The sequence below is a fragment of the Bufo gargarizans genome, chromosome 5 (genome assembly GCF_014858855.1).
Source record: "Bufo gargarizans isolate SCDJY-AF-19 chromosome 5, ASM1485885v1, whole genome shotgun sequence".
In the NCBI taxonomy this organism is placed as follows: domain Eukaryota; kingdom Metazoa; phylum Chordata; class Amphibia; order Anura; family Bufonidae; genus Bufo; species Bufo gargarizans.
The window spans coordinates 413,838,255-413,864,399 of record NC_058084.1 but is presented as its reverse complement, the minus strand read 5'-3'; the positions used below and the strand labels follow the sequence as shown (position 1 = coordinate 413,864,399).

The 26,145-nt window shown below is 44.0% G+C and overlaps 1 protein-coding gene across 3 annotated transcripts in view; it reads right to left on the bottom strand.

The window, feature by feature from the left end:
* Positions 1-26,145, bottom strand: part of RBM33 (RNA binding motif protein 33) — a 111,208-nt gene that overhangs the window by 45,586 nt on the left and 39,477 nt on the right. For 2 of the 3 annotated variants that reach the window (XM_044293010.1, XM_044293008.1), the window contains exons 8-14: positions 15,371-15,555; positions 14,553-14,769; positions 13,145-13,203; positions 4,754-4,883; positions 3,327-4,051; positions 2,984-3,154; positions 2,631-2,861 (exon numbers count right to left, since the gene is read on the bottom strand). In XM_044293010.1, coding sequence (XP_044148945.1) covers positions 2,631-2,861; positions 2,984-3,154; positions 3,327-4,051; positions 4,754-4,883; positions 13,145-13,203; positions 14,553-14,769; positions 15,371-15,555 — 1,718 coding nt within the window. The remainder of the gene's footprint in view (positions 1-2,630; positions 2,862-2,983; positions 3,155-3,326; positions 4,052-4,753; positions 4,884-13,144; positions 13,204-14,552; positions 14,770-15,370; positions 15,556-26,145) is intronic. The other variant, XM_044293009.1, reaches the window with a different exon arrangement.

Here is a 26,145-nt window from a genome sequence, read left to right as displayed (position 1 = left end):
GAATCCAGCCAGCAAAGGAGGCAAAATGGATAACAATATATTAGTAAGTGGCTTGTATTACCTTTCTCTACATGATAAATGCCACTTACTGATGTGAGACAACCCCTTTAAAAGGGGTTTTTGCAGTCATTAAGGACTGGGTGCAAATGGTTAAACCACATTAGTCGCTAAAAGGATTGTGTTTTACATGCTGGACAGCAAATAATGGAGAGGAAGTGAGCAACAAAAAGGCAGAACAGAAGTGGTGATTAAAGAACTGCCTTAAACCCTGTAATAGAGGGCACACAGCCAGCTGTAAATAAAGGGAATGTGTGCCAGAGGAGTCATGCAAATTGTAGTCCTTCACATTACTAACCCCACCTACAGGAAGCCCTGGGAGCATCAAAACACAGCTCTGGTGGCATTGCCTGGTGAGCATTCAGACACATGTAAGTACTTTTCGGTATTTTAGTTTTTTTATAAAATTGGAAAACCCCTTTGCCAAGGGATGGACTTCAACGTTCTCATTAATTTCAACGCAAGCAAGGCTTTTGACCTGGAAAGCCTGAATCATTGCACTGTGCCAAAAATACCTACTGATCTTATCGACTTGGTGATTATATACAACACATGTTCCTCCTTAAGGTGGTTGTCGTACAAACTATAAGGGCTCATGCACAGGACCTTAAGTATTTTGCGGTCCGCAAAACATGGATCGGCAAAAAATACGGATGACGTAATGCGGACGATAACAGGACATGTTCATTTTTTTGCGGAATGGACATACGGTAACGGAATGCACAGGGAGTAACTTTTTTTTTTTTTGCCGACTTATTAAAATGAATGGTTCCGCATATAATCCGCCAAAAAAAAAAAAAAACAACAGAGAAAATACGTTCGTGTGCATGAGCCCTAAATGTGATTAAATAAACTAAACCTCACATTTAGATATTGCTAATACATACTTTTTATCTCCAACCACAGTGGTCACACATGTTCAGTAGCTCAGTCCCCCACACCCATATTCTTTTCATATACTGGTGGCAGAGCTATTGTGCAGGTCAGGGAATAAGCAGCAGTACTAAGACTAAAAAAAGGCTCCTTCTCAACAGCACTGGTAACTTTAATTAAAGAACACCGGGACCACCATAAACAAAAAGTAAAAGCAATATTTACAGCATTTATTTCTTAAATGATTTTTAAATATTTTTATTTTAGGATTTCAATTGAAAACTTGCTTCATCTAAGAGTAAATGAATAATTCTTTGCAGCAAAAATGCTTTAAATTCCTCTGGGCTGGACTTTAGGAGTCATTCACCGAGTGTTGCTTTACCTACTAGTTTTGTGTTATTAGTGCATCCGATAGGTGGATTCATTTAATATAGTGCTACTATATAAATCCCTCCCAATAAGGGCTCATGCACACGACCGTAATCTATTTTGCGGTCCGCAAAAATTACAAATCACATCCGTGTGCATTCCGTATTTCGCGGAACGGAACAGCTGGCCCTTCATAGAGCGGTACTATTCTTGTCCGTAATGCAGAGAATAATAGGACATGCTCAATTTTTTGGGGCGGAACGGAAATATGGAAATGAAAAGCACACGGAGTAACTTATGTTTTGTTTTTTTCCAGACCCATTGAAATGAATGTTTTCGCATAGGGTCCGCAAAAAAAAATAAAAAAACTGGAACGGACACAGAAAAATAAATATAAGTTTGTGTGCATGCGCCCTAACAGGCTGTTAGCCTGTGTATCAGTCAGCAGACTACTGAATTATATTGGAACACAGACAGTTATTAAACATACTAGACCCAAGGAATAAAAAGGAAAACATTATAGGACAATATCAATGTTGCTAGTATAGCAAACAAATCAGATCAATTCTGTAATTTGAAAATAATGCAAATGAGCCTCTAGGAGCAACGGGTGAGTTACCATTACACCTAGAGGTTCTGCTCTCTCTGCAACTGCTGCACCCTCTGTACTATGAATCCCAGGACCAGGCACTGAAGAAATCATCATGACCGGCCTTGTCAAAGTGGAGAGGACGTGGCAGCTCAAGAGAAAGCAGAGCCTCTAAGTCTAATGGGCAATGCCTCTATTGCTCCTTGAGGCTCATTTACACACATACATATATACACATACACACACACACACACACACACATTATATATATATAAAAAAATTGCCAATAATGCGGTCAGATGTATGAACATGGGACCGACACAGATGCCTTTAGTTGCCAAGTGCAAGTAAATATAAAGATTGAATAATAAAAAATGATGGAACTTAGCAGGACAGGTTCAGCTTAGGGATGCCTACAAGAACATTTCCATTAACTGCCCAGAAGTAGAGATTTATATAAACTGTTGTAGGTAAAAGAAGGTTGCAGAATTTTCCTTATCCAAACAATTATTTTCTTATTACCAGATTTAGAGTCGGGAAAGTATTTTTTTTTCCTCGAAGAGGAGGGAAGTCTGTTTCTACCTCTTTGGGGGGGTAGAAACTGACTTTCCTCATCTTTGATATATCAACTTTATATAAAAAGCCCCTTTTAACCCAATGCATTTTTGTATGGATAGCAACGAAGGTGCATGTTATTCTATTTTCAGGCAGTACGCTCTCTAAGGCATAGAACACTACTTGCCTGCTCTTCAATCTTAGGTTCTTGCTTAACCGGGCAGGTAGTGCTTGCTTGTGCAGTGCCAACAGTTACTGGTATTGTTTGTGGCGTTGTGGGTGCAAGAGGCTTGACCTGGGCAGATCTTCTCATGTTTACTTCTGCAGAGGGTGCGATAGGCAACTCCCTTAAATTGCTATTTCTTTGATGTAGTGCTTGTGGATTGTGAGACTTTCCCATATTTTGACCAGGATTGCTCTGTAAAAAGAAAATAATTTTAAATTTCTTCTTGCAAAAAAAATAAAGAGCAATTAAAAAGTTATTGTACAAGGAACATGCTACATATAAATAGTACAATATAGATGGCAAGCAAGAGGTACCTGTCTTGGCTTTGGAGGACCATGTCTTTGCTGACCTGGCATTCTATGGGAAGGTGTCTGGGGAGTCTGTGCTCTAAATGGAGGTGGATGTTGGGTTGACAATGGAGATTTTGGTGGCATCCCATGGTGGTGATGTTGATGTAATTGCTGCATTGGAGGCGGCATATGGCCCTATTAGAAAGAGCGGCACAAACAGTCCAAATTCATAAGCAAAATTCAAACAAATCACAAGAAGCCATTAAAATGTGGGCAAAAGTTTTATTTGAAATGTAAATATTAGCATTCATATTCTAGGGGAGTACCCCGACGATACTTCAAAATATCCATTCAAATAAATACAAACCTGCATATTTGACTGAGAATGGGGCATAAAAGGTTGTCCAGGACCTGATGGAAACTGCTGCCTTGGTGGAGCAAAAGGTCTTATGTTGCCTGAAGGTTGGTTGAAAGGAGGCATTCCCAAAGGATTTGGAGCTGGCATGTTGAGGCGAACAGGGCGCTCTCTAGAAAATCCTGGGGGGTTAAACCCTGGGTGTGGTCCAGGCTGAGGGAAATTTGGTTGAAGACCAGATCCTGGTTGGTTAAGCCCAGACTGCGGTCCAGGGTTTGAAGGGGTAAAACCAGGCGGGTTAAGCCCTGGTGGATTAAATGGTGGAGGAGGTCCAGACTGATTAAACGCTGGCTGTGGTCCTGGCTGGTTGAAATTTGGCTGGTTAAAGCCTGGTTGGTTACCTGAAGGGTTAAAAACAGGCTGAGGACCAGGTGGGTTAAAATTTGACTGTGGGCCTGGCTGATTAAATCCAGACTGTGGACCAGGTTGGTTATAGCCTGGCTGATTGAAGCCTCCTTGTGGACCTGGTGGATTAAATACTGGTTGTGAACCTGGTCCAGGTGGGTTGAAGTTAGACTGGGGCTGATTGAATCGGGGTGGCGGGTTAAAACCCTGTCCAGGCGGATTAAATGGTGGAGCATTTTGGTTTGGAATTGGGTGGTTGGCATTTATGAGCGGTGGAGGAACAGGAGGAGGATTTCTCTGATCAAACATATGGTGGTTGGGAAATCGCGGCTCTGTGTGGAACAAAAAAACAGTGGTAAGTTCAAAAGAAATGTGACAGATCATTCACTACATTTAATCTCTGCATTAAGGCCTCATGCATTGCTCACCAAACGCGGACCCATTTATTTCTATTGTTCCGCAAAAAAATTGGATGATACCCATGTGCTCTCGCAAATTATAGAACATGTGCAAGCAACTGCAGTGATGTACACCTATTTTAGGTGATGTGCCCTTTATGACCACCACATTCCTTTTTACCCTTGCATGTGGTTCCCCTCATGAAGCCTAAACCTCCATTATGCCTCTGGATTGCTGGAGACAGAGGGGGTTGAGTTTAATCACACTGCACTTGCTCATCTCCAAGTGCTATATAAGGTTGGCCAAACAATTTTAATAGTTGTCAGTTGAACGCTCGTCAGGTCACATGACCAATGGTCATGTCACTGGCCTAGGGTGAGCAGTAAGAAGGCCGTGGCATTCTCAAACAGCTGATCTGCAGGGGTCCCAGGAGTCAGACCCCCCAACGACCAAATACTGATGACCTATCCTGAGGATAGGTCATCAGTTACAAGTAGTCGTAAGAGCAGCTAGTGATAATTTGTTTGCCTTTTGGTATTTCATGCTGCCCGTGGTTCGGGCAGCAAGAAGCTGCTGATAGGTATGTGCTTGCTCCTCAAACACTCTTAAAATGTGTGTGTGTGTGAACAGTTTACCTCCCATGAAGAACGGTTCTCGTTTAGGCGGTGGTGGCGGTGGAGGAGGATTTCTCCACGGTTCCTGCAGCCTTGGTGGCTGACTGAAGTTGCCTGGCACTGGACTTGAAGGCTGAAAATCTGGCATGCCCTTTTGAAACAAATTGTATACTTTATGAGAGTCAAAGGACAGGCAGATAAGTTATAAATAAAATAACCAAGAAGTTCACAAAAACTACTTCTGGAACAGTACACAAAAAAAAGGCAACTTCATTCTAAGTCATCAACAACCAGATAATTGACTTTAATGAAAAAGGGACATTGTCATATGGAGCCAAGTCTTAAGAAAACGACAAATTCCTCATTAAGAGTGGCTTTTGGCTTCATAATATGCCAACCATCCCACCCCCTCAATAACAGGAGATAAGGTAGCCTTAATCCTTTTAGAGAATGATGCTCTATTTTTCTGGCTCTTTTATCCCCTTAAATATCCATCTAGTTAAGAAATTAACATTCTCTCACACACAATCACGACACAAATTATACTTTACATTTCCACATCTCTTGTTAATTACATGATGCTATCTGCAGTAATCTATTCAAGGCCCGCAGATAACTTGGCCTACCGGTGAAAAGAATTGAAACTTAGCATAAATTGCTTGGCACACAGTTAATCTTAAAGAGAAAACCAGAAAAAAAGGAAATCTAACAGCTATTATGAGACTTATCAGCTTTACGGGAAGGGTCACTTACACTTTCATAGGACTAATTAAATGTGTTAAAGTCTTTGTAACTTAATGAATCTTTCAATAAATGACTTCCAACATCTACAACATGTTTTCATTTATTAATTTCAGCGTCCTATTAGAATTCTAATGATGGTTAAACAGGGTCATGCAGACAATTGAGAGCGGCGCTTAGAGATTAATGACCAATATAGCCCGCTACGAAAATTCAATTCGGTATTCAGGGAATTAAACACTTTTAAAAAGTATTTGCTCTGTAACTCTGTGTTAACAAGTCGTCTGCTATGGCCCTTATGGGATCTATTAGTGGGGAAAACACATGAGAACATAGGAATGCTGGCTTTCATAGAAAATTTAATAAGAGGCTGTCTGGGTTACATATATTGATGACCTATCCTCAAGAGAAGTCATCATCATCAGATCGGTGGGGGTCTGAACCAAGCACCCCCACCGATCATCTGTTTCGGAGAGCCACGTTGCTGGAAACTATGGTGTACAGCAGGGCTGTGGAATCGGGGGTTGGTAGAAAAGTACTGACTCCAGCTTAAAAAATATTCTATTAATATTGTGTAAAACTGCAGGGAAAATGTCTGCATCTTTTAGGGTAAAAAAATAACGAGTGCTTTCCATTATGGAAGCAATCATTAGTACTGTAGAACCAGGGAGTGGTGAATACAGTGCCCCTTGTGCTGGAAGTACTCACCGCTCTCTGGTCATCTTTTGCCATCACTATGCCGTGACGTGCGCACAGTGTGAGGACGTGGGCATGCTCCGTGACCTAATGCTGTGTGAAGTCGGGTCACAGCGCGGCAGGAAGAACGCTCTATCCCAGGAGCAGCGGGTAAAAATTTTTTTGTCAGAGCTAATGTCTAACATTGGATGTCTGATGAGAGGTCTGACTGGGGGCCTGATCTGAGGTCTAATTAACATTGGGGTTCATATCAGAGGCCTAATACACATTGAAGGCCTAATCTGAGGTCTGCAACATTGGGGGTTTAATTGGAGGTCTGATTAATGGTCTCATAAACAATATTTTTTTTCCTTATTTTCCTAGGTGTGTCGTATAGGGCAAAAATGAAAATTTATTAACTTTCATATAAATTTAGAAAAGTTTAAAATGTTACTCATACATTTGTTTTATGTTCTATAAATCTAAGACCCTTATTTATTAAAACACAGGGTGATACACAGGGTGTTCTAGTAGAAAATCAGTTTTTACCTTCTCTTTCTTTTGGCTTAAATTCATTTTTAACTGGTTTTTATTAAAACATTTTAAAGTTTTGGTTCAACAGGGTTAAATTTCAGCCTATCTGCAGTATCTTACTTTTAGTTTCACAGTGAGCAGTCATGTTGCTGTTCTGACAGCTGGATCTGTAGCCCTTCTCTCTGAACTCCTAAAAAGTTCAAATACTCATTTACGTCATATTCTTATTCGTCGGATAAAAGCAGCTATGATGCATGTTTGTGAGCTATCCACAGATAAGGGCTATCCATATACATCTAGCCATCAGAACGGCAGCATGACTGCTCACTGCGAAACTGAAAGGCAGATACTCAGCAGATAAACTTATAAAAACTGTTGGAAATTTTTTAATAAAGACCAATTTATATAATGATTTAAGCCCAAAATTATGAAAAAAGGGAATTTGTTTATTCATTTAAGTGCCATCTCAGATTTCAATATCAATATTGGCCTGCTTGGTTGGAAATCTGTGCGTCTAAACCTAGCAAAAAATAATAATAATTGCATGGCTTTTATTCACAAACCTAAAAATGGCAAGGAAAAGACATAGGGGCAGATTTACTAGGTCTGTAGATGACGTGATCTGCACCAGTTTTATCCCAGCAGCTCAGGCTGGATGAAAAATCTGGTGCAGGGACAGAGGTTTTTCTGACTATATACCAGCTATCGGTGGGCTTACTTTGAGATAGGATTTTAAGTCAGAATTGCGGCACAATTTTGTGGCAGAATGCTTCATCTTAGGCCCCACCCATTTCCCACTTAGCCCTGCCCCTTTCTCACTTAGCCCTGCCCCTTTCGAGTGGGAGGGGGGGAAATTCTAGCTGCACCAAAAAGGCACCAGTTTGCCCCACAATCAGACAGATTCTAGGTCAGGGATGGCCAACCTGAGGCTCTCCAGCTGTTGCAAATCTACAACTCCCAGAATACCCACACTGCCTACAGCTATCAGCAGGGCATGGTGGGAGTTGTAGTTTTACAACAGCTGAAGAGCCGCAGGTTGGCCATCCCTGGTCTAGGTGAAGCAAATCTGGGCTATAGTGTGGCAGCACGCTTAGGACACCATTTACACAAGGCTAATAAGTGATTGTCTTGGATACGTCAGTGAGACTTGTGTCTGCCTGCGATCAGACCATGCCATCCAGAATAAACCCCACTGCGCCCACTTCTAGCCGTACAGTGGCCCAGGCTTTGTTTCTAGATCAAGGTATAGTTTTGATTTCAAAGCCAGAAGCACCAAAAAGCATGGCGAACGCAAGCCTTATTTAGATGAGCCCACAGCTGAAGGGAATTCATTGATATGATTAAATGTGATGGTATGATAATATATGGTAATTGTAATTAATCAGAGGCCGACCAGCAAACGGAGGATGTGCAATATTATGTAAGCTGCATCCCTTCTGTACTAGCTTGACAGGATTTGACAGCTGGAGGAATCTCACGTTGCATCTGTTTCGCAGCACTTATACATCAGATATGACAGAATGCCCAGTGTATGTCTCTACTGCAACTGGCGCCCTTACTAAGCATTACAAGACCTGCGAAGACAGTAGGTGTCCAAAATCAAAACTTCTTGTAGAATCCAGTAAGACGACTCGGCTTTGTATCACCACGCACGTTTCACTCAAGCGTAATTTCCGTGAAATGCCATGTAAAGCATTGAGCAGGAAATGCCAGCCCCCGCCACCTGATACCCCGGCCTCTGCCCTATACGAGACAAGCCTGGGACACACTACTTCTTACCAGACCACCAATACTAAAACTATACTAGGAAAAAGAATTCCTAAAATGTGAGAAATCAGACATTTTGCCCATGTAACATCCCATGGTATAATAATGACAATTATTTTAGAAAGGAATGTCTTTTTACTAATTACCGGCAAAACCAGACTATGAAGTTTATTTTTTTTTCCTATTTTCTGTACATCTGCATTCTGCACATTTAATTCATTTGCACATAATTATGGTCACAATCATCTTGCCAGAGCTATTCTCAGCTTTCAGAGATTTGCTTTACAGTAGCCACCATGGGCCCTAGTAGTCACCGTCCAGTGGTATCCAACTATGGGAGAGTTTTCTAGACATCTGACCTGTGCAGAGGTCACTGTACCGTGACAGGAGTTATCCATCACTGTAATCCTGTTTGTGATAATGAGATGACTGCTGAAAAGTTCTCTATAGAGTCTATTAGGTTCAGTAACTAGTGTGAAAAATGCTGGATTTTTTAAAAATATAATTATGATACACTAAAAAAAAATATTTAACATAAATAAAATTAGATTTAAAGTGGCTATTTGCAGAGGCGAAAAACGATTAAAAAGCATCCCATACACTGTTAGACCTCTTTCACACAAACGTATTTTGTTTCCCTTCTGTTTTTGCGGTTTCTGTTTGCGGAACCGTTCATTTCAATGGTTCCGCAAAAAAAATAAAAAAAATTAAATAAAATAAAATAAAATAATGAATGTACTCCGTGTGCATTCAGTTTCCGTATTTCCGTTCGCTAACAGATAGAACTTGTCCCATTGTCTACATAACGGACAAGGATAGGACTGTTCTGTTAGGAGCCAGCTGTTCCATTCCAAAATACATACGGTCGTGTGCAAGAGCCCTTAACTAATATTATTAATCAGACAAGCTGTGGATAGTGAAGAGTATGATCTTGCAAATTGCAACCTTTTACCCCACACTATAGTAGAGAATCTTCTACCCCTTTCAGCAACTTAAAGGAGTTCTCTGGGGGAAAATTATTATAAAGCAAAGTGCCCCCAGCCTGCATACCTCCCCGCAGCCTCCCGCATGTCAGTCTTACAGTCCCAGTAGCGTTTACATCCACCGCAGCATGGACATGGTCACATGCTCCACCGCAGCCAATCACTTGCTTCACCGGTGACATGGCCACGAGTAGCACATCAACCCTGAAGCCAGTTATTGGCTGCATGGAGCACAGGGACCAGAAGAGGGACACGCGGAAGACAATGAGGAGAACCAGAACCCTGGGGAGCAAGTAAGTATAATCCTTTCTGTAAGGCACTTGCTAAATAATCATTTTTCCCAGAGAAACCGTTTAAAGAGAATCTGTCACCAGTTTTATGGCATCCTAACTAAGGGCAACATACGCTAGTGACAGATCCACTTAGAAAAATGCTGGGTCACTTTGTTTAATTGACTCAGCCATCTTGTATTGAACAGCTTCAGCGCATAATTATGAGTCCTAAATATTCATGAGCTCCTGGCTTTCTCCGCCCCCTGTAGCTAAATCAGTTAGAAGAAAAAAATTATCAGTGCCAGGGGGTGGAGAAAGCCAGAAGCTCATGAATATCAGGACTCGTTAGCATGTGCTGGAGCTGTTAGAACCTAGCAGCACAGAACTGCTGACAGATCCCCTTTAACAATGATAATTCGAAGTAGGGCTGCACGATATGGGAATTTTGTGCGATTGCGATTAGGGCCCTAAAAATTGCGATAACGGTATGCGATGCGATATTTTAAGGGAATTGTGCTAGAGGTCTATTTGCTTGGATTTTCAAGGCAAAAGGGCACACAAATTACTGATAATGCTGAAATGTAGTTATGCTTAACTCAAGAACTGAAATGCACAGTGTTTTTCAAAATAAAACATCTTTTACTAAATTAAATAACATATTTGCATTAGAGCTCTTTCACACTTGCGTTCTTTTCTTCCGGCATAGAGTTCCGTCGTCGGGGCTCTATGCCGGAAGAATCCTGATCAGTTTTATCCTAATGCATTCTGAATGGAGAGAAATCCGTTCAGGATGCATCAGGATGTCTTCAGTTCCGGACCGGAACGTTTTTTGGCCGGAGAAAATACCGCAGCATGCTGCGCTTTTTGCTCCGGTCAAAAATCCTGAAGACTTGCCGCAAGGCCGGATCCGGAATTAATGGCCATTGAAAGGCATTGATCCGGACTTAAGCTAAACGTTGTTTCGGCGCATTGCCGGATCCGACGTTTAGCTTTTTCTGAATGGTTACCATGGCTGCCGGGACGCTAAAGTCCTGGCAGCCATGGTAAAGTGTAGTGGGGAGCGGGGGAGCAGTATACTTACCGTCCGTGCGGCTCCCGGGGCGCTTCAGAGTGACGTCAGGGCGCCCCAGGCGCATGGATGACGTGATCGCATGGCACGTCATCCATGCGCATGGGGCGCTCTGACGTCATTCTGGAGCCACGGGAGCCGCACGGACTGTAAGTATACCGCTCCCTACTACTACTATGGCAACCAGGACTTTAATAGCGTCCTGGCTGCCATAGTAACACTGAACGCATTTTGAAGACAGATCCGTCTTCAAATGCTTTCAGTTTACTTGCGTTTTTCCGGATCCGGCGTGTAATTCCGGCAAGTGGAGTACACGCCGGTTCCGGACAACGCAAGTGTGAAAGAGGCCTTACTGCAAAAGTACAAAATACAAAACTTGCCATTTTCTTAATAGCACTGCACAGAACAGATAAATAGAATAAATAGAAGAACATTTGTTCATTAAAATAACGACTTGCCTCCAGCCCCTCCTCCCTCCCCATACTGTAACTGATGTATCGCCGGCCGCGCTGTGCAGCATAGCGGCCGGCGATACATCCGTGTCAACCACGTAAAAAGTCAACCACCGCTTTATAAGACGCACTGCAATTTTTGGGGGGGGGGGGGGGGGGGGGGTTTGTCTTATAAAGCGAAAAACATGGTAATATAATTGCAGCATTTTTGGGTCGGCCAATTGACGATTGCGATATGGCGATTAATTGCGATTGCTTTGGCGATATATTGTGCAGGCTTAATTCGAAGCAATAAACAATTTGCTGTTATTCTAAGGCTAGTTTCACACTAGCGGCAGGGGAGTCTGTATAGGTCCTGCCGCTAGTTTACGTGTGCCCCCGGACTGCCGCTCCGTCCTCATTGACTATAATGGGAGCAGGGGCGGAGTTCCGGCAGCAGCATACGGCGAGCGGCAGCCGGACTAAAAGTATGACATGCAGTACTTTTAGTCCGGCTGCCTCTTGCCGTGCGCTTCCAGAACTCCACCCCCGCTCTAGTCAATGGGGACGGAGCGGCTGTGAAACTAGCCTAAAAGTACTTTCACACTTGTGGCAGAGGATTCTGGCAGACAGTTCCGTCTCCGGGCGCAAACGGATGCATTTGTGAGATGGATCCGAATCTGTCTCACAAATACATTGCAATACCGGATCCGTTTCTCTGGTGCAATCCGGAAAAATTGATCCGATTTTTTTGTTGTTGCATTTTTAAAGGTCTGCGCATGCGCAGAACGGAAAGCCCGGATCCGTTTTGCAGGAACACTTAATGCACTAATACACTTCAACGTAAATTAATGCCGGATACGGCATTCTGGCAAGTGATCAGTATTTTTGGACGGAGAGAAAACTGCAACATGCTGCGGCATCTTCTCAGTCCAAAAACCATAGTGACTGAACTGATGCATCCTGAACGGATTGCTCTCCATTCAGAATGCATTAGGATAAAACTGATCAGTTTTATTCTGGTATTGAGCCCAGAGGACAGAACTCAATGCTGGAAAACTTTAACTCAAGTGTGAAAGTACCCTAAATCACCCAACACAAAGTAACCAGAATGGAGACGAGCACAAAATAGATAAGGCAGTCTATAAACAGCCTAAACAAAAAATAAAATTCAATTGTAAACCACATTCTGCAAATTGATACAAGATGCAAAGTATCTGACATCCTTAAAATGTTTTACCATGACTTGGGTATACACTACTGCTTACCTAAGCAAGACAGATATACGGACAGGAATGGTCTTTGAAAGACTTCAAAAACCACAGATCCACAATAAAAAGAGCCACAAACAAGCCAATCTATGCAGCGCCTCAATATGGGCAGACAAATAGTGGCATAAACAACTACACTGAAAAAAAGAAAACCTGACCTAAGCTGCTCATCTGCGTGGCATGGGATGACTGCCCAAATCAGACAAGTCATAGCTCGGCCAGTTTTATAGAAAATCTATTCATTTTAAAAATGTGTTTTATAAAGCAATCATCATAGTTATCAAAGAGTCTCAAAACTGGGCTAGCTTTACCAGTAATATTAGAAATATCTCCAAGTCCAACCTACATATTCACAGAAGAATGTGGCATGGAATTATCCAGGACAAGCTGAACGTGAATATGCCATATTTCACACTTGATGAAATCATGACACTTCGCCAACAGGTAGAGACATTACAGTATAAGCATCTGATCTTTTCAAAATTCAGTTTAAGGGGCATTTCAAGCAAACTACTTCCTATAGACAAAGCCGATTTCCCATAAAGAAGGAACGTCACAGACATTTGTAACAGGTGTAAAAAAAACTAAATCATAAGCATAAAAGAGAACATAAAAGTGCGCGTGCATGGGTCACTGCTTAACACATACCAAGATGTGACGGATACTCACAGGAAACCTTGGGGGCCCCATTGGTGGACGAGACTGGTTTGGGATCGGGAGAAGGGGAACTGTAGTGGAAAAGGAAAACAGGTACATCAGAGTCTCACTTAAGACAACAGTCAATGTTCACTTTTTCTTTGACCTAATTAAACCGGCTCTGAGGCTTAGGATAAATTAATTGGTCAGTTTCATTAACACCATGTCATATAGAGGAGTAAAAGAAAGATACAGCTAAAATATAAATCTACCTGTACGCATCAACAAGCATTACTATGTAAAAAGGCAAAAACAAAAAAACTAACGCACTGTACCCTATCCAGTACATAGGGGATAACCAACTAATCATAGGGGCCAACCTCTGGCAATGGGAATGGAGTTGCCCAGCACTAATGGAGCAGCAGGTCAAGCATGTTCGGTGAGCAGCCTCTAGAGGGCGTACACATTTATTTTCAAGCATCGTAATCAGACCTACGATCAGTGCAGGCATCTGGGGGATCTGACTGTCTATGGACAGCTTTGTGTTTCTAAACCATGAGGACGCAGACAAGCACATCTCTGTCCTGATGGTTGGCAGCAGCATCATTTATTATTATTTTTTTTTTCATTTTTCTGTTCACGTAGCCTTTTTGTTTTTTCTTTTAAGTACAAGTTGTATTTTTAATGGTAAACTAAATTTTTTCGGGTTTTGTTTTTACAACGTTCACTATCTGCTAAAAATGACATGACCTTTATTCTAAAGGGTCAGTACGATTATGGCAATACCGAATTCATAGAGTTTTTGTGTTTTATTAACTTTTCGATCCATTTTTATTAAATTCTTTTTTTGAAGGGTGTTAACATTAAGCATTATTTCAATAGGTTGGACATTTTCAGAGGTGGCGATAACAATTGGTTTATTTTTTATTTTTATATTTAAAATTGGAAAGGATGGTGAATTATTTTTATTTTTTTTTATTTACTGTCATTTTAAGCGCCCTTAGGAGGCTTGTACATGCCATCTCCTGATCACTTGTCCCACAGATTGCAATAGAATATTATTGCAGTCTATGGGACTTTCAGTGGCTGCCTCTCAGGCCGTGCCATGGCTTTACAGGCAGCTTGCATTCTGTCACAGCAAATGATTCAAGCCCTGTGATGTCGTTGTAGGACCTCTATTAACATATTAAGCAGGCTTTTCGCCCGAATCCACCTATACTGCACCAACTACGTACAGTTACATTGTGGTGCGTGTAAGGGTTAAATGGATATTTATTATGTTTGTTAGTGCAATTTTACAATTTTGTTTTTATGAAGAAAAATGTTTAATTTGCCCCAAGCTTTTATTCTTCTAGTTCTGTATCCCAATGACCTTTACAATACATTAACTGTGTAAAAACTGTACATGAAGGCACCACTAAATAAATGAAATAATTCTTACCTTGCACTGGTGTCACATTCCCCTTAAAATGTGGATTTATATGAATATTTTTAGGTTGTTGTGGAGGTGTTGCCAAAAGAGTGTTATTTCCCATCCTTGACTTTTCCGATTGTTGTGACTGCAGCCTGTCAGATGAGGATGGATTCCTAGATCGTGGCATCGGAAGAAGAGGCTGTATATGATGCTGTTGTTGATGGAACAGCGTGCGAATAGGCTGCTAAGGAAGAGAAACACAGTAATTCAGTAACACTTAAAGGGGTTTTCCCATCTAAATATTTGTGGCACATTGCTAGGATGTGCCACAAATATTAAATAGGTGCGGGTCCCACATTCCCTAAATAACCAGCCCTTATATGGCTACATTGGTGGAAAAAGTACGGGTCTTGGAACGGAGCAACATAAAAAATAAGTTAGGGCTCATGCACATGAATGTATTTTCTTTCCGTGTCCATTCCGTTTAGTTTTTTTTGCGTACCGTATGCGGAACCATTCATTTCAACGGGTCCGCAAAAAAAAATAAACTAAAATTACTCCGTGTGTATTCTGTTTCCGTATATCCATTCCGCAAGGAGATAGAATATGTCCTTTTATTGTCCGCATTATGGACAAGGATAGGACTGTTCTATTGGGGGCCAGCTGTTCTGTTCTGCAAAAAACAAAATACACACTGACGTCATCCGTATTTTTTGCAAAATACATACGGTCGCATGCATGTGCCCTTATAGCCATAAACTTTTTTGGGGGAAAATCGATAATTGTCCTTAAAATGAAAATGATCCAGATTTTTATTTTTGCAAAACCCGCCCAGCCCTAGTTACCCCTTGGTTATGACGATCTCTCAGATTCCATCTGTCAGTGTCGTTTCTGTGGTCTCCCATGCCACGGGACATGCCATAATTGCCGCCTCGCCTGCCACCTCTTCTGGAGCCGTAGCGCCCTAGCTTACGCTGGCGTTCCATCTCTTCAAACTCCATCAATGAAGCCTTAGCTTCTTCAGAAAGCTCTGAAATGCAGAAGCAAACAGTGGACAAAGATTATTCTACAGCAAAGCAGCTCATGGACCATACGGCTTTGTTCGCATTTAATTTGGTTCCCAGCAGAATGTATTAAAGGGGATGGCCAGTTTCTAAAAATTTTTTTCCAAAAGCTTCAATCTGTTGTGTGACATAACTTTATGTCAGATCATATCTAACCCCCACCACACAGAAGATGGCCCTCCGGTCCCCATCTGTGGGCTTGGTAAACACCTGATCTCCTTAGCCAGTGCGACTACAGGGCACACTATGGCAGCAGTGAGGCTATTCACCTGTGTCACAGAGTCCTGTGCTGGATAGACGGATATTTTTCTACGTTTGCGCCGAGTGTGATCATTTACTGTTCAGCGCATGCACATGGGTAAATCACGTCACCCCCGCCACCTTGTGCCCCAAGGACTCAGAAGTCTAGGTGCTTATATGGTCAACAGATGGGGACCTCAGGGGGCCTACGGTTATGTGGTGGGGGTGACAGAACATGTGATATACAGTTTTATGTCACACAAAGAAATTGTATTTGAAAATATTTTTCAAAACTGTCTAACCCCTTTCCTAAAGACCAGATGGATAAGCAGACTGGCACCACGGTGAGTGTTGCATCCCCTGCACAGCTCTGTACACCTGGTATTTCAGCTGAACAGGACTGAGATACAGTAAAGCTGCAGTGACAGGAGCAGCCATTACTAGATGTACAGCGCTGTGCACAGAAAACAGTGCAGTGGAGACACTGTACTCAGCAGAGCACCGCGGCTTGTTTGGACACCCGATCAGTTGGGGTGCCCCACCAATCTGATACTGACAGACTTTCAAAGCTACAAACAGTAAATAATGGGAAAGAAGTACAAATTCACATTATTCAAAAACTTATCTGCTTGGCTACCTGGATTTTCCGCTCTCCAGATTAGGATTTCACAAGTAAAATATTTAGAACAAGTGCAATATCCAAGCATGCGTTTTCCATACATACTGTATAGAAAGATTTATGTGTACGTAAAACATCAATAAAACAGATGCCGAATAGTCAAATGGTCATAAAAAAAATAAAAGGCATAACAAGCATATATTGAAAGCCTTTAAAATGTTAAAAAAACAAACAAAAACAAGAAACACAGAAGGGGGACATTTATTAAAAGGGTTTTCCGAGATTTTAATACTGATGACCTCTTCTCTGGATAGATCATCCGTATCTGATCGGTGGGGGTCTGACACAAGGGACGCCCGCCAATCAGCTATTTCAGCAGGCAGTAGCGCTCCTGTAAGTGCCACAACATTCTTTCAGCTTTCCTCAGGCCAAGTGAGGACACGTTCATCAGTCACATGGTCTCGGCGCATTTCAGCCCCATAGAAGAAAATGGGTTCGAGATGCGATACCCAGCACAGCCGCTATACAATGTACGGCGGTTTGCTTGGTGAGCACGGAGAAGGACGTGGTGCCTTTTCAAACAGCTGATCGCCGGGGGGGTCCCGGGTGTTGACCTATCCAGAGAATATTTGTGATTTTTTGGGGGGCTTCAATACTTTTCAAAAGTTGTGAGAAAAGGGGGTGAGGCTTAACGGGCGGTAGTGGGGCTTCGTACAGGCCACCGGTTTACTGTTGTAGGTTGTAGATCAAGTCTCTACCACCCCTTGGCTGGCACAGAATTGAGTTTCAGGCAAACAGAGACAAAGATGCAAATATAATCTATTAAGAGGCATTTGCCGCTTAATAAATTAGATGCATCTTACTCCAACGCAGGGGAAAATCAAGAGTGGCGTTTGGTAACCCCTTGTTGAGCTATAGAAATTCCAGGCGATTCAAACTGCACCATGTTTAAGGCTCCATTCAGACGTCCGTAGTGCATTGCGGATCCGCAATACAGCCGGCCAGCACCCCCATAGAACTGCCTATTCTTGTCCGCAATTGCGAACAAGAATAGGACATGCTCTATTTCCTTGCGGAAATGCAGACCGGAAGATCAGGGCCGAGCTCCGGATATGCGGAGAGCAAATAGTGTGCTCTCCGCGCATCCATTTCGTCCCCATAGAGAATGAACGGGTCCGCACAATTACGGAACGGATGCAGACCACACTTGCGGACGTGTGAATGGAGCCTTAGACAGATTTTTGGCGCAGACACATTAGTAAATCTGGGCCACAAAATATAGAATGGAAAGAGTCACAAGAGCCCTCTTTCCCGAATCCATTCCTGCAGTGGCTTCAAAAAATGATTAAACAATGCTAATCCGATACTGAATGGGGCCGTTTTAGAAGCACATGGATTTCTGCAAGCACCATGCAGATACATTTTCTGCAACAACTTACCTCGAGTTAATGTCTTGAAATTATAAATTTTAATGTGACCTTCTAGCTATATCTACCATAGTAATAAATAATAGGTGCATTAAGGACAAAGTGAATGTGCAATGCTCCAGGAGGTAACACTGCACAATTTCCTAACCAATAAAGGAGGCCATGATAAATACCAGAGACCTCACCAACGTGACTTTTACATGGCAGGAAAGTGTTAATTAGAAATCCCACACATAACAGGAGAGAAGCGATCTTCACCCCCGTTACCAACCCCCTCTATCCCTGGTGCTCCTGCGTGCACTGGGCTACCATTCACAGTTAATGCCGTGAATCAGCAATTATTTTTCATCTGGCTCCAAGTGTCAAGATTAATTTCACCATCCCTAGTAATAAAATGGTTTCAAATGACATCTTTAATCAGCAGATAAAAATCCTTCCCTCCAATAGAGACAAGCTGTCACAAAAGGTCACCAAAATGTGACAGGATGGAAATTATGTTTGTTACTTCAACTGAAATGTTAATTCATCCTTTAAGTGTTCCTTTAGATTGCTCAACACCGAAAAGTTGAGACTTCTATAACTGAAGTAGGTCAAGGTATAGATCGGTAAAAATAAGAAGATTTACGGCAGGTAATTCTAAGCCTTATATAATTAACTTGTTCACCAGTGGATATAAAAAAGGCATCTAAAGTAAAAATATCCTGAATAATGACCATGATGACATCAGGGTCACAACGTCCTGTCCCATACGGGAGAGAAAATAGACCTGGCCCATGAAGCTTGCATTTGTCACCCTCTTCTCGGACCTCAGGTCAAGCCAATAATTTACCAAAAGGCAACTTGCTGAAACAGAAACCTTCCCCTCCGATCTGTCTGCCATGGTCTCCATTTGTTCTGAGCCAAAACGGAGGTGTTTAGGAAGGCATCACGACGAATTAAACAAGGAACCAGTATTGGCCAAGAATAACCAATAAGGGCCGAGCTTTTATGTACCAAAAAATGAAAGAATTTATCTGATTGGTAACATTGCCAGACAGGACAATAGTCACATCCAGAATGTATCTGGAAAGAAACTAAACGCAGTGGGGGAGGTTTATCAAAAGTGGTGCAAAGGAAAACCGACAGGTTCCAACTTCCATTTTTTAGAGCTGAGTTAGAAAATAAAAGGATCAATCTGATTGGTTGCTAGCCAGTTGTCCTTGCCACCAGTCTTGATTGGATTCTTAGGCCGGTTTCAGACAGCCCTGTGTGGTACAGGGGGAAAAAAACAAAAAAAAAACCAACATACTACTTTCCTGGAAAAACTGCAGCTTGTATGACCCAAACAATCAATATCATGAGTTCTTGCCCCTCCGCAGGTACCACATTATGTAAGTACAGGTCAGCAGCCCCGCACTCGCAGCATCACAGATCACGATAATGCTGATGGTCAGTCTGGGAAATGCAGACATCACACCGAGTGTATTTCCCAGATCAAAAACACTTTTCTTAGTGCTTCTTTAACCCCTTCAGTACAGAGTCTCTTCTCACCTTCCTGCCCAGGCCATTTTTTTGCAAATTTGACGTGATAACTTTGGAATGCTTTTACTTATCCAAGGCATTCTGAGACTTTTTTTCTCGTGACACATTGTACTTCATGACAGTGGTAAACTTGCGTCGACATATTTTACCTTTATTCAACATAAATTCAAAATGTACCAAAAATTTAGAAAAATTCACGATTTTCTAAATTTCAATTTCTCTACTTTTAAGATAACAATACCTCATAAAATAGTTATCAACTAACATTCCCCCTATGATGGCATCATTTTGTAAAAGTAATTTTTTTTTTTTAGGACGTTATAAAGGCTTAAAGCATTTTAGAAGCAATTTTGCAGGAAAATTTCCCAAACCATTTTTTTAGGCACCAATTTACTTATAAAGTGATTTTGAGGGCCTTACCTAATGGAAACCACCTATAAATGACCCCATTTTAGAAACGACACCCCTCAAATTATTTTTTTATGGCAACACAGCAAGGGTTAACAGCAAGGGAGGAGCGCCATATGGGCAAATTTTGTTAGAATAGTTTTTGGGCGCCATTCTGTATTTGAAGAGGCCCTTAGGTACGCCTACAGATCGCTTGGTATTACACTCTTTGTGAGGCAAGGTGACCAAAAAACTAGATTTTTGTACTTACCGTAAAATCAGTTTCTCTTCCATTTATTGGGGGACACAGGCTTGACCTTGGGGTATAAGTGTCGCCTCCTAGCGGCAACAGCAAGCACAAAAATGTGAGCTCTTCCCTCCAGCTATACCCTTCCTACAGGGACTAAGCTAAAACAGTTTGTGCAAAAGCAGTAGAAGCAAAAAGAAAAACAGGAAAACCAAACAATGTACAAACCCAGAATCACGCAGGCCACAATGAGGCCTGTAACCAGAGAACGGGTGGGAGCCGTGTCCCCCAATGAACGGAAGAGAAACAGATTTTAAGGTAAGTACAAAAATCTAGTTCTCTCATCCATATCATTGGAGGACACAGGCTTGACCTTGGGACGTTACAGAGCAGTCCTAGGGGTGGGTCATAAACAAAGAAGCTATCCGGCCAATCAGAGAACTGCCCACTGCAAAACTCTACACCCCAGAAAAGCATCAGAAGATGCAAAGGTGTGCACTCTGTAAAATTTGGAAAAGGTGTGCAAAGACGACCAGGTAGCCGCCTTGCACACCTGAAGGGCTGAAGCCCTATGATGTACTGTCCAAGAGGCTCCCACTGCCTGAGAAGAATGAGCAGTAACCCGGAAGGGCGGAGCCCGGTCACTGATGCGGTACGCTCACACAATGGCCAAACTAATCCATCGGGAAATGGAAAGCCCTCGTCTTGGTCCCTCTGCAATGACTAATAGAGAACCCGTCCGTTGGAAAGAGGACGTCCGAGACTTATGCAAATGGGCCAACTAAATCCAGAGTGTGGAGCGACTGCTCAGGAGGATGAGACGGGGCACGACAAAAGGAAGGGAGAATGATCTCTTCATTGAGATAGAATGCCGACACGACCATCGGAAGGAAGGACTGGACAGTAAAAGGACTAATTTGTCCTGGTGGAGGATAAGGAAGGGAAACGGACAGGAAAGAGCCACTAGCTTCAACACCCTACGGACGGAAGTGATTGCCACCAAAAAGGCCACCTTGTAGGACAGGAACCGAAGGGACACCTGCTGCAAAGGCTCAAATAGAGATGACTGGAGAGAGCTAAGCACCAGATAAAGGTCCCATGGATTCAACGGAGGATGGTAAGGGGGCACAGCGTGCGCCACCCCCAGCAGAAAGCGAAGCAAAGTTTTGTTAAAAAAAATAAAAGATTGGAAAGGGTCGAAACTTTCCCTTTGAGTGAAACTGAGAGCCAGCCCCAAGTCCATGCCCGACTGCAGGAAAGACAAGAGTTGAGGCAACGACCCGGTCTTCAATTTTCCGACTCACGATTCCATTCACCCCTGGTTTCTTTTTATTATTTTTCTCGGATCTGCCAATGAGTGTGCTCCGGAAGTCCTGTCTGTGCTCCCTGGTGATAGCGGCTAGGTCTTGTATCCCCGCGAGATGGAAACTCTCGGTGCCTCCGACTGTCGGGTTTTGGATCCAGAAGGTAGAGGAGATCCGGAAAATGGAGGAACTTACCTCTCAGCTGAGAGCCAAACAAAGCCTTTCTTGATTCATGGGCTCCCTGGTTTTCTTTTCAGGAGTCGCAGGAGTTCCAGGACCTTCTGGTCTAATTGGTGGATTCCACTTGTTACTTTTTATTTACTCCTTATGTGATATCCTCTCCCTCCCCCGTTAATGTCTACTGTTTGTGTGTATTGTCATCCTTCACCTGTTGTTACTGTCTCTTTTTTTTTTTTTTTTTTTTTTTATGGGCCAGTTATAAAGGGTCCTTGCTTGGGCGAGGTGCCTTCCATTATGCCACAAGTGCCATAAGATATTATTATGGGAATTGTTGTTTGGTGTAATTTAATTTTTTATGCTATACTTTTATTGCAAGGATTGTATGTCCTTACTATTGCATATTTGGACCTTGATATTTGCTTAAATAAAGAATTAAAAAAAAAAAAAAAAAAAAGAGTTGAGGCAACGAGAACCGAATGGGACACAACTGGTGGAGTTCACACCAACTGAAGTAGGACTTCCAGGTCCAGTGATAGATCCGACAGGACGACAGCTTCCTAGAACGAGTCATGGTCTGCACAACCGCATCAGAGAATCCCCGAGCCCTTAGTAAAGCAGCTTCAACAGCCATGCAATTAAAGGTAGAGACCCTAAATTCGGGTGGAAGATCGGTCCCTGTGACAAAAGGTCCTCCCGAAGGGGAAGATGCAGCGTTCGCCGGCAAGGAGAGAGACTAGGGATTCGTGCCATGCTCTGCGTGGCCAGTCCGGGGCCACAAGAATGGCAGGCAGACCTTCGAACCTGATTTTTTGGGAGGAGACGTGGAATGAGTGGAAAAGGAGGGAACATGTAAGGAAACGTGAACTAGGTCCAAGGGCCAGAGGATCCTTGGACTTCGCCACGAAGGTCTCTACCTTGCTGTTAAAGCGGGAGGCCATGAGATCCACATCCGGCCGACCAAATCGCTCACAGATCGCGAGAAAGACCTGTGGATGCAGAGCCCATTCGCCGGGATCGAATCTCTCGGCTGAGAAAGTCGGCGATCCAGTTGTCGACGCCGGGGATATGAACTGCCGACAGAACTGGGACATGGCTCTCCGCCCAGGAGAGGATGTGCACTGCTTCCGACATGGCTGCGGGGCTCCGGGTACCACCCTGGTGGTTTAGATATGCGACTGCTGTGGAGTTGTCGGATTGAACCCGAACTGGATACCCCCGGAAACGGTCCATCGAAAGAAAGAAAGAAAGAAAGAAAGAAAGAAAGAAAGAGAAAGATAGAGAGAGAGAGAAAGAGAGAGAGAGAAAGAGAGAGAGAGAAAGAGAGAGAAAGAGAGAGAGAAAGAGAGAGAGAGAAAGAGAGAGAAAGAGAGAGAGAAAGAGAGAGAGAAAGAGAAAGAGAAAGAGAAAGAGAGAGAGAGAGAGAGAGAAGAGAGAGAGAGAGAGAGAGAGAGAGAGAGAGAGAGAGAGAGAGAGAGAGAGAGAGAGAGAGAGAGAGAGAGAGAGAGAGAGAGAGAGAGAGAGAGAGAGAGAGAGAGAGAGAGAGAGAGAGAGAGAGAGAGAGAGAGAGAGAGAGAGAGACGAATCGCCCACAATTCTAGGATATTTCCCTGGACCGACAGATTGTCTAGAAGTCCCCCCCAGCCCCGAAGGAATCTGTTGAGGGCTTTGAGGTCTAGGATGGGACGTACTGTACCCTCCCTTCTTGGGGACTACAAATAAATTGGAGTAGAATCTGCGAAAACGGTCTTGAGGCAGAACCGGAACAATCAATCCTTGTCACAGAAGGGAGAGAATAGCGAAAAAACGGGGGCAAAGGTGGGGATCGGAACTCCAGTTTCACACCCCCAGGCATCCGAGATGTGACCTAGCCAGACATGCTGGAACAGATGAAGACGACCTCCCACTCGACTGGGGGGCGCCAGAGGCCACCCGGCAAATGTGTGATGTTACCCCCTGTAGCATCAGAGATAATCTCATCCAGACGCTTGCCGAAAAGTTTGCTACCTGCAAAGGGAAGGGACGTCAAGGCCCATTTAGCAGCGTTATCCACCGCCCAACAAGATAGCCACAGGGTACAGCGAATAGCAAGCCACAAGCCTGGACGCGTCCAGAGAGGCCTCACAGATGTAAGAGCTGGCGTGGGAAAGTTGCACTGCAATACCCGAAAGTTTCTCCAGGGAGTCCCAAGAGGTGAGGCCCTGACATAGCTTGTTTGCCCACTCGATGATATCCTTACTAACCCATGTCGAGGCAAAAACCAGGAGCAGTGCAATGCCAACTGCTTCAAAAGATTATTTGGCAAAAGATTCCAATTTCTTATCCGCAAGGTGGTGTTCTTAGCCAGGCGGGATACCGGAGGGTCAACAATAGGATAGGACGACCACGTCTTTGTCAAATCCTCTGGAAAGGGATATGACGTCTAAACGTTTCGCTAAAGCAAACTGCCTGTCAGGGAAGTTCCATTCCTGAAAAGGGAGGAATCAAACTCTGGGTGGTTGGGAACACCTGTGGCGAGCAACGGGATAGCCTAATCGAAAAACCTGAACCAGCATATGAGGGCGCAGGGTCCTCAACCTGTAAGGTTTCTATAACTGCTGCGATGAGATTATTTACCATAGCGGACACTACAGTTTGGAAGACTGGTCCTCCGGTGAGACAAAGTCAGCGTCTGACAACTTTTCCTCAGAAGCCTCTTCTAATGAAGACGCGTCGGAGCGAGACTCCCTAGGAGGGGCGGGGAGATGGATAAAACGGGGGACGCAGACGTCCTTCGAGGAGAGTGTGGTCTGGCCCGTTTTGCAGGACGGCCGCGATAGGGAGCAGCAGAGGGGTCCCCAGAGTCTGACTGGTCAGAGGGTGGCAGCGCAGCCAAACGCCCCAGCATGTCCACAATGGCCCTGTTGGACTGGGAAACGTCCTGCACCATCTTAGACAGAGCGCGCACCCACTCTGGCACTACCATGGGCTGGGAAGGGGGGCGACTGGGACAGGGTCAGAGCCACTTGGTGGTGGAGCAGAGCATGAGGAGCAGAAGGGGTCCGACTGACCGGATGGGAATTTTCAGCGACAAGAAGCACATGCAAAATGTTGCACGGAAGTGACCGCCAGCTTTGGGGCCTGGGATCGGACATAGTAAGTACCTGTAGTAAAAGGGTAAAACTAGACCCTGTAGGAAGGAGGGGAAAGAGCTTACCCAGCCTATGTCCCTTACTGCGGCCTGTTCGGAGAAAACCTGGTGCCAGGGTCCAGAGGTCCTCCTGGGCAGGAGATGGGCGGAGTCAGAGAAACCAGCGCGAAGAATTCGCACCAGGAAGCCAGATGGTGGGGGAAGCGGGGAGAACTCATGCCCCGCCCCCATAATGGAGTTGGCCGCCCGCGATAATGAGAAAGAGAGCGCCAACTGATTCCCCAGGACTTTTCCCCCACACTCCTCGTACAGCGGTGCTGCCACAAGAAGCCCAGGCCAAGCTGAAATGTCGGGCGGATAAGAAGTATCCGCAGCAAGCGGATCGGAAGTAGGCCGCAGTAAAAGCCGGGGCCTCAATTTTCAAGCGGCCCCGGCAGAGGAGAATAGTGGAACTCCGCAAGAAACAGGCGGGCAGGTGGCAATGGTGGTGGGGAGGGTTGGTGGTGAAGGGCCCAGAAAGAAGCTTGGCAAGTACAGAGGCTTCCCTTTACACCACCCCCACAGGAGAGCCAACATGTATCTGCTAACTCAGGGGTGCACAACGTTTCCTGGTTGGGGGCCACATTGCCAGACTGAACCAATGACGAGGGCCGAAATTAAAATTTAAAGGTGTATTAACTGAAATATTGTACTTATGGCAGATTGAACACACATTATATACCATTAATGTCTAGTTTCACTTCCAGGACTCCCATCTAATGGGAGAAATACATGAAAAATGCATGTGAGCAGCCACAAGACATAGGCATAAATGTCTGTTACCAGATGGTTGGGGGCCGCACAGAATGGTATCAAGGGCCGCATGTGGCCCCCGGGCCGCAGGTTGTGCACCCCTGTGCTAACTCTTTTCCCACCTGGGGAGACAAGACTTTGTGGGGGGCCATTCTAGCAAGTAACCTGAGAAAGGGGGGGTGGGGGTCTGGTGCCAGGAACACTTACCCATCTGGAGAGTTCTGCCTACCTGGTTCCAGCTGGGTTACCACCTTCGGTGTGCGGCCCCCTGGGGAGGGCTACTACACCGGAAACAGAGGGGACTTGTCATGGGCGGCCGTGGTGACCCGAAGGCTGGCGGGATGCAGAGGCTTTAGGAACCTCTGGTCCTCCTAGTCTTCTGGAGACCAGGAAGGAGCATCAGGCTTGGGGACCTGCAGGTCTGCCTCCTAGGACACTAAGCAAAAACGTTTTTCCCTGTAGGAAGGGTATAGGTGGAGGGAGAAGCTCACACTTGTGTGCTTAGTGTCGCCTCCTAGTGGCAACAGTTATACCCCAGGGTCAAGCCTGTGTCGTTCAATGATACGGATGACAAATGTCTGTTTTGGCACTTTTTTTTTTTTTTTTACAGCTTTCACCTCAGGGGCAATATCGTAATATTTTTATAGAGCAGGTTGGTTGACACGGTGATAACTAATACATCTGTTTTTCCTATTTTGTTTTACAATTTTAT